General features: G+C 42.4%; 2 protein-coding genes across 8 annotated transcripts in view; both read left to right on the forward strand.

Annotated features, from left to right (window-relative positions):
- The window catches only part of psmb3 (proteasome 20S subunit beta 3), a 213,178-nt gene that overhangs the window by 181,994 nt on the left and 22,210 nt on the right, over positions 1-8,974 (forward strand). The gene's annotated exons all lie outside the window — the stretch shown is intronic.
- Positions 1-8,974, forward strand: part of agap1 (ArfGAP with GTPase domain, ankyrin repeat and PH domain 1) — a 200,656-nt gene that overhangs the window by 147,334 nt on the left and 44,348 nt on the right. For all 7 annotated transcript variants that reach the window (XM_022675333.2, XM_007258472.4, XM_007258467.3 and 4 more), the window contains one exon: positions 1,796-1,957. In XM_022675333.2, coding sequence (XP_022531054.1) covers positions 1,796-1,957 — 162 coding nt within the window. The remainder of the gene's footprint in view (positions 1-1,795; positions 1,958-8,974) is intronic.

Here is an 8,974-nt window from a genome sequence, read left to right on the forward strand (position 1 = left end):
TGTTTCTCTCTCTTTCTCACACTTTCTCTCTCTCGTAGTGTCTCTGTCACGCTGTCTCTCTCTCTTTCTTGCACTGTCTGTTTCTCTCTCTCTGTCTTTCTCGCACTGTCTCTCTCTCTCTCTCTCTTTTTCTCACACTTTCTCTCTCTCGTGCTGTCTCTGTCACGCTGTCTCTCTCTCTCTTTCTTGCACTGTCTGTTTCTCTCTCTCTGTCTTTCTCGCACTGTCTCTCTCTCTCTCTTTTTCTCGCACTTTCTCTCTCTCTCTCTCTCTCTCTTTTTCTCGCACTTTCTCTCTCTCTCTCGCGCTGTCACGCTGTCTCTCCCTTTCTTTTTTTAAAGAAATATCAGTATTAGATTTTATTAAATTATGATTCCGTTTTTTTTAAAGCTGGTAGTTCCCTGTATTTTTGGAAGAGAAAGTGATTTATTTGCTGCAAAGTAGATTTAACTGATTCGTGATGTTATCGGCTCCGCTATTTTTGTATTTTTGTATTTGTACAGTGGAGGCAGGGTTTCTACAGCAATAAAAAGACACTCAGTAATTCTGTTATTTACATTTAGTCTGACGCAGTTAATCGGCCTATTAAATCAGAGGTGCAGCGTTTAATCTGGAGGCCAGGCTCTCTGCGTGGATAATTCTACACGAGCGTGCACGTCGTATGCCATATATCAGGATCCGTGCACGCTCAGGAGCGTGATACAGCAGTGCCGTAATCTTATTAGTATGATTATTCCCGGCTGCGCGTGATGACCACCTTAATTGCGAAGTTTGGGAAGTAATCCATATTCGGAAGCTCGTTTCCTAATTAAGCTCCTCTAGTGGGGATAATTAACCTCGCAGTAATCGGACGTCCGTGTTTGTGCTCGTTAGCGTGCGGAGAGCCGGGTTAGCGTCTGTGACGTCACGTCCAGTCGGGTCATCTGAATATAAAGCCCTAATTGGGGGGAAGATTCTGGGGAAAAAGGCGTCTGTTTTAATCCAGACCGATCTGGATCATTCTAGCAATTAGCGATGGTGAGCAGCGCTGCGTCTTTATGTGGTTTTTGGCCAAAACTAATATTGTTTTAAGCTCTGAGGTAGAAAATTCTGTCAGTTTCCACCTGAAAATAAGGATTATTCACTTAAAATGTAATATATTTTAATTTCTATGTAATTGAAGTGACTTTATGGACATTGTACTTGTACAGTACATTATAAAATTTCTTTTTTTGTGTATCCAAGCCTGGAAAGTCAGGGGTTGGGCTCAGGGTCAGCCATGCTATGACAACCCTGTAGAAATCAAACAGATTTTTATGCTAACCATACAGTAGACGACTTTAAAAATACTGTATACTAAAGTCCCTCACATCAGCTTCTCACATCTAAGGACAAGTCACAGAGCTTTTCACATTACATGATTTTAGCCAAGTTTTTCAGTCGACAAAAACTAAATATTTGGCATGTTAGATATCTGACTCAGCCAGCAACTGGGAGTCAGGAGCAGCAGAGAGAACCACGGGTCCTAAATGGACCTTTTGCATTACCAAAGCCATTTATGGAGAGTCTGATTACTTTGTTCTACCTGTTATGACCTATTATATCATATCAATTTTACTTATAGTTTTTAGTTGATTTTTGGTTTTATTGTCTGTGTCTGCACTGATGTTTTCAAAATCGTATGTTCATGAAATTTGCCTTGAAGGCCTGGAAAAGTCATGAAAAATCATGGAAATGTAAAGTTTAAAATGTATATGAACCCTGTATATTGCTTTTGCTTTATTAAATTCTTAAACTCTCTCTCTCTTTTCTCCAGGTTCAGTGAGCAGTAGTTCGTCGGCGTCTCAGATGGCGAGTGGAATCAGTTTAGTATCGTTTAACAGTCGACCGGACGGGATGCACCAGCGCTCGTACTCTGTGTCGAGTGCCGACCAATGGAGCGACGCCACCGTCATCGCCAACTCAGGAGTCAGCACGGGTACGGGAGATCCACCTCCAGCCACCACGACTCCACCAAAGCTTAAAGTTCATCCTCTATATAGTATAAAAGCCTTCTTACGTTTACTTTGGCAGGCGACAAGTCGCTTGTGTGGGCGTGTTCGAGGATTTACGTGCTGTCGCGATTGGTTGTGATTGGTCAAGCTTTCCACTATTTCATTCCCAAGCTTAATTTTCTCCAAATTGCCCTTTAGTTTTGCAAAACTGTTTCATATAAAACAGAAAGAGCAAAAACAGAGATTATAATCCTCTAAATTGTGTTTAGATCCTAAAAAGTTGGGAATGTAAACAAAGTACACTAAGAATCAAAAGTTCACAGAGCAGAAACTGCAGATTTTGGATTCCCTTGTCTGTGATTGGTCCGAATATTTTTTTTTCTGGCCAATCGATGAAGAATTTTGGGTCACAGCATCATAATTATGATTAAATCTCAACTTTGTCTATAGTTTTGTAATTTGTAGCCATATCGTGGCTACAAATTGCGTCCTTTCCATAGGAAATGAATAGTCAATAGAGATAAATATGTAGATATATATTGCATCCAGAGTTTTACTGTGAAGCTGATATAGTTAATATAGCTCATGACTGGTAATGGAAGCTTACTGCACTGTATATATATATATATATAAATGGCATGCAGATACCCATAAAAATGGTCCAAAATACCAACAAACCTGCAGCGTATAAATCTAAGTGTCTATAGATGCTCCAAATGGTTTACATTTCTGGTCATGCAGCTTTGGCATCAGCAGCCAGAGCCTGAGAGATTGCTAAAAAATTAAATAAAATAATTAGCAAGTGTATTTAAGATTGTTTAACTCTGAGACAAGCTTCTGTTATTGAGAAAAAAACTAAAGAAATGAACTTTCAGCTGCATTTTTGCTGAACCATCACTGTTTATAATGTTAATCATTGGAGGTCCTGGCAGCCAATCAGCTTTAAGCAGGTAAAATGGTCTAAGTAGATGAAAAAGCTTTAAAAGTTTAAAGCAGCTCAAGCAGAGCCTGTGGTCTAGTTTAGGAAAAAGAGACAGTAATGGGTTAGCATACAACAAGGAGACAAACACACACACACATATACTGTACATATATATCTCCAGTGCTTTCATATATCTCTTATTGATTATAATGTCAAGCCCTAATGCTGCTTAAACTGTTTATCAAAGTAATGTGCGCTCACAGCACCACATTATCAAAGACACATTCATTCAGCAGCCCGAGACGCTGGTGGAGGAATCGTTTTTGTGCACGGTGTGCTTTGGCTGGATATTCTTGCACACGCAGTTAATTTGTGCAAATTATTGTATTTTTTACACATGAACACACAGCAGCACAAACCCAACTTTTACATCAACAATAAACAGAATAGTAAATAAAATAACATTGCTGTTCCCGTAAATGAGCTGCTGGAGCTCCTTCACAGCGTCAACCAGCAGCTCAGTTTCCTCTGCTGAGAAGAGTTTGTTGGACACGTCCAGGTAGCTGCACCGTTACAATAGCAATCCACCAAAGACAGAGCTCATCTGGTTCTACTCTTAAAGGGAATGACGAGCAAGAGACTCTCTGATTGGTTTATTATTTCACATTACGCCCAAAATTAATTAACCACACCCATGATGAGCCGTTCAAGTACAAGTGTACTTTTCCCGACGTTACGATAGCAAAGACACACTGACATGATCGAGACATATGATATGATCGATAATTCATTGTAGAAATAAGATAAAATTCTGTCTTGTAACAAATCTGACCAGAAACACCCCCCCCACACACACACACACACACACAGTATGAGCAGTAGAGTGGCAGCTGTCAGGCGGTGTGTGTGTTTTGGTGTTGATTACCGGTTGTGATGTGGTGTGACTGGTCGTCTCCACCCCCGTTAGTATTTAGCCCTTCCTTCACCCCCAGCCCCCTGCACTGCTCTGCCTCAAATAACCATTAAAGCTGTGAAAGGCTTAAATGGGCTCCCAGGGGCCACCTCAGCAGGCTACCACACTCACACACACACACACACACACACACACACACAGCAACAGCCATGCAGCTGAGCCTCAGCCACACTCTCGGCTCTTTAGGCAAAGTAATATGGATACGTGTACAATATGAATATTATGGCTTTACCTTTTACATCTACCAGCAAAAGCACTGCAACACTGAGTATCCTGAACTACAGATCCTCAGCCAGACGTTAGTTTACATCAAAGTGCAATATTTTAAATATATTTTGTAGACAGAATATTTAAAGCTTATAAAACATCACTCCAACTCACTCACGTCATTTTGCATGGTGAACGTGTTTTGCTTTCCATTTAAACTTAATATGTCAGAATTTTGTAGTTTTAGTAAACACTTTATTTGGATGGTCCACTCTTAGATACTCAACTAGCATTCAGCTAGATGCAGGCGTATCTTTATAGAAGCTAACCTCAAATATGAATCAACCCTAAAACCATACGCTAACCTACACTCCGCCTCTTTTTGAGCTGCTGCTGATGCTGTAGCATTGCAGAGTAGCATCACAGCGCTAACGCTCGGAGGAAAGCGCAGCGACTGTGACTCTGATACATCAGCTCACAGATGCAGCCCTGTGCTGATCCACATCACCCTAGGAGTGATGAAAGAGGGGAAAGAAAGAGCACCATCTACTCTACTGTACCCACCCAGAGAGAGCAAGACCAACTGTGTTCTCTCGGGGCTCCGGCTGCTGATGTCAAGCTACATGACCGGGATTCGAACCAGCGATCTCTGGTCCTGGTTAATTCCGGTTGTGTATAATAATGAGAGAGAGAGGTCTGACCACAGAGCTGAGGGTTTCACCTGGTCTGTAGGATTGCTCAGTTGTAGTGATTGTGTGTGTGTGTGTGTGTGTGTGTGTGTGTCCCCTCGGCATTTCTTTCATAAGTAACCTTTCTGTTGGTCTAATGATGTGCCTGGCCACTGCTGCTCTGGATGGAAGCTGACGGCTGGATGATGCTGATTGCTTGTCACCTCTCGCCTCGGGCGCCGACAGGAATGAGATACCCTCCTCTGTCTCTCTCTCTCTCTTTCCATCTCTCTCTCCATCTCTTTCTCTCCTCTGCTGAAGGAGGGATGGAGGAAGGGAGGTGATGCTGTGTTAAAGTAATTAACTCAGTGCTGAGAGTGGCCACACTGAGGCATGTCCCCCTCCTGTGGGCAGAAGGAGAGATGGCGAGGCTTTGTTATGGTGTAAAGCAACGTGCAAGCACATTACAACCTGATCTATGCAAATACGTTACTTGGCAACCACCTAGCAGCACCTTAGCAACCACTTAGAAACTACATAGAAACAAACACAAATACCATAGCAGCAGCTTAGCAGCTTAGCAGCAAGCAGGCCAATGGTCACTCTGGAGGAGCTGCAGAGATCCACAGCTCAACTGGATCAGAAGAAAGTTTTTAAGTAAGACCTTAAGTCCTGCACTCCACAATCTGGATTTTTATGGAATAAGAGTGATAAAAAGAAATAAAGATGTTGAAATAAAGATGTAAGAATTTCTGTTTGTAGTTTTTAGCAGCAAAGCATGTAGAAACACAGCAAACTTTAAGAAGAATTTTTGGCCTTAATGCAAAAAAAGTGTGTGGCTGGAAATGTGTGGCTGGAAAAGTAACACTGCTCATCACTCTGAACACACCATCCCCACTGCACTGTGAAACATGGTGGTGGTAGCATCATGCTTTGGGGATAAGCTTTTCTTCAGCAGGGACAGGAGTTGAGGGGAAGATGGATGGAGATAAATACAGAACAATCCTGGAAAAACAAAACCTGAAAACAAATGTTGGAGGCTGTAAAAGACTTGAGACCGGGATGAAGATTCACCTTCCGACAAGACGATGACCCTAAACATACAGCCAGAGCTACAGTGGAATGATTTTAGACCAGCCTGACTGAGCTTCAGCTGTTTTACAAAGAAGAATCAGCCAAAATCTCTTTAGAGTCTTTAGATATTTAAAGCTGGTAGAGATATACCTCAAGACATGCAGCTGTTTATCAAAATTGATTGGCTCCTTCAAGTTCCTTCAAGCTCCTTCAGGTCCTGGTCCAGTGCATGTGACCTGCTGCATAACGAGCATCTGACCAATCGGGCGCTCGCTCTTGTTTGCAGCAGTCTTTATTGGTCATTTAATGACATGCTGCCCCTGTAGACTATCTATGCTTTTGTCTGAGGTTAAACAAAAATAGAATTTAGTGGAATTTGTATGGAATTTAGTGGGATAGCCCCTGTTTTTCCATTCCCAAATTGCTCTATGATATCCAATTATGCTTTAATTCATATACTCTGGAACCATTAGTGAGATTATATGTAATATACTCTTGGAAGCTGAAATGTTTAAAACGATTGCGCTTCATTAGTGGAGATTGTTCGGTAGGGTTGTTCTGCTCTGCCCCTGTGTGTGTCTCAGACTAATGTGGCCTTTCTCCTCGCTGTCCCCTTCCTCTCTCGGGGGACGTGGAGGAGGAGGAGGACGTGGATGTGATGTCCCCTGTCGTCTTCTCCTCTTTGAGCCGGCGTGCCCCAGAGCGCCCAGTCCCTCACCAAAATAATGCATCTGGCCCTGGGTCGGTCCCTGTCGCTGCCTGCTCTGCTTTAATTATGGAGGGAGTAATGAGGGTGTCTCTTTGATTCTGGGACGCTGTGTGTCTCTATGCTGAGGGGAGGGGGACAGGGGGACACGGGGATCAGAGGCTGCATGTCGGAGGTCACCCCGCCGACCGGGCGCTCTGCTTTAAGGCAAATAACCGTCCTAACCTCCACAAAGCTCAGCCTGTTGAGTATTGCTTGTGTTTTTATAGTCCAGTCTGATGACGATGAAGCTTCACGTCCACTTTCTTCTGCTGTATTAGATGAGATTATGGAGTTGCGATGCTCATTGCTATCTTACACCCCACCAGCAGTCTTATTTTCCACTCCTTCCACTTGGTTTCGCATCATTTAAATAGCAACAGTGCTTCTGAATATACCGATATACCGAATATACCGACTTTTAAATCATCAATAAACAGAATACTAAATAAAATAACATTGCTGTTCCTGTAAAAGTTTACTCTGCTGAGAAGCGTTTGTTGGACACGTCCAGGTAGCTGCGCCGTTAAAATAGCAATACTATAAAATTAATCAATTAATATTGTAACTAATAATTAAATTATATTATCAGATGTAAAGCTCTGGAAACTCTTAAGAGACCCCTTCAGTTTCTGAATCAGTTTCTCAGATTTTGCTATTTGTAAGTTTATGTTTGAGTAAAATGAACATTAATCAACATTTCCCCCAAATTTCGAATAAAAATATTGTCATTTAGAGCATTTCTTTGCAGAAAATTAGAAATTACTAAAATAATAAAAAAGATGCAGAGCTTTCAGACCTCAAATAATGCAAAGAAAACAAGTTCATATTCATAAAGTTTTAAGAGTTCAGAAATCAATCAATATTTGGTGGAATAACCCTGGTTTTTAACCACAGTTTTTTTTTTTCATGCATCTTGGCATCATGTTCTCCTCCACCAGTCTTACACACTGCTTTTGGATAACTTTATGCTGCTTTACTCCTGGTGCAAAAATTCAAGCAGTTCAGTTTGGTGGTTTGATGGTTTGTGATCATCCATCTTCCTTTTGATTATATTCCAGAGGTTTTTTAATTTGGTAAAATCAAAGAAACTCATCATTTTTAATCTCCATGACCCCAGTTTCTTAAAGCTTGCTAAACAGGAAGCTGTCGGTTTATCCTCCCCCCTTTGCCCCTGTGAAAGTGGTCTTTGTTGTGCATTTTTGTGCAGCAGGTGTCGTTGATTTGACGGTAATGTGGAATTTGGACCCTCAGGATAAATGCTGTATGTTTCCTCTGTTCTGATTCTAAAGCAGAGGCTAGAAGCAGATTGACCTGCTGTTCTGTTTGCTCTAATAGAGCAGCCGGCTCTGGTAGGAAGCTGGAGATCTGAGTGAGATCTGAGTGAAATGATGGTGCAGTGTTTGCTCCAGGTGTAGAGCAGGTGAAGAGCGAGCGAGCGAGTGGTGAGCTGTGGAGGTGAGTGTGAGTTGGCGTGGCGTGTATTCGTGTATCCGTGCGGTACACACGCACAGACAGAGCTGGTTAATTGCACGCTGTGGACGGCGTGCTGTCGGTGGAGATAAGTTGTCACGTTTTCCACTTGAGCAGAGACTAAACGGTTGTAAAATAAGTTATGAGCGTCCTTGGGGCCACGCCGAGTGCCAGCCGGCGCCCCCTCTCCCCCGCCCGGCCGGCCGGATATTAATGTGATCTGAATGTTATTTTATTCTGCCGCTAGTCACAGCTGTCAACTCCGAGCGTGATAAGTGAAAGGCGCCTCCTGATAGCCCGAGCCAGAGGAGCCGGCCAAATGCCAGCGTGATCCCGCCTGATATTAACACTACCGCTGCTGCTGCTGCTGCTCCTTATTCACCTAAACTACGGTCTGAATGTCCAAAATGTATAGATGTACCTGCGGATCCAACAAAATTAAGTGTCTAATAAAGATATTTTTTTTTAATATTTGGAGATCTCATATGCTGTTATCGCAATAGCAATAGGAGCATCTGGTCTCCAGGTAGCTGCACTGTTAAAATAGCAATCTGCCAAAGTCAGAGCTCACCTGGTTCTTAAAGGAAATGATGCCAGCATGATCTGGCCTGATATTAACACTACCGCTGCTGCTGCTGCTACTCATTCACCTAAACTACGGTCTGAATGTCCCAAAGTATACAGATGTACCTTAAGATCCTGCAAAATTGAGTGTTTTATAGAGATCTCTCTTCATTTGGAGACCCTTAACTGCTGTAATCACAATAGCGATAGGAGCATCTGCTTTTTAGGTAGCTGCACTGTTAAAATAGCAATCTGCCAAAGTCAGAGCTTACCTGGTTCTTAAGGGGAATGATACCAGCTTGATATTAACACTGCTGCTGCTGCTGCTCCTCATTCACCTAAACTACGGTCTGAATGTCTAAAAGTATAAAGATG

Source organism: Astyanax mexicanus, chromosome 5 (genome assembly GCF_023375975.1).
Source record: "Astyanax mexicanus isolate ESR-SI-001 chromosome 5, AstMex3_surface, whole genome shotgun sequence".
Classification (NCBI taxonomy): domain Eukaryota; kingdom Metazoa; phylum Chordata; class Actinopteri; order Characiformes; family Acestrorhamphidae; genus Astyanax; species Astyanax mexicanus.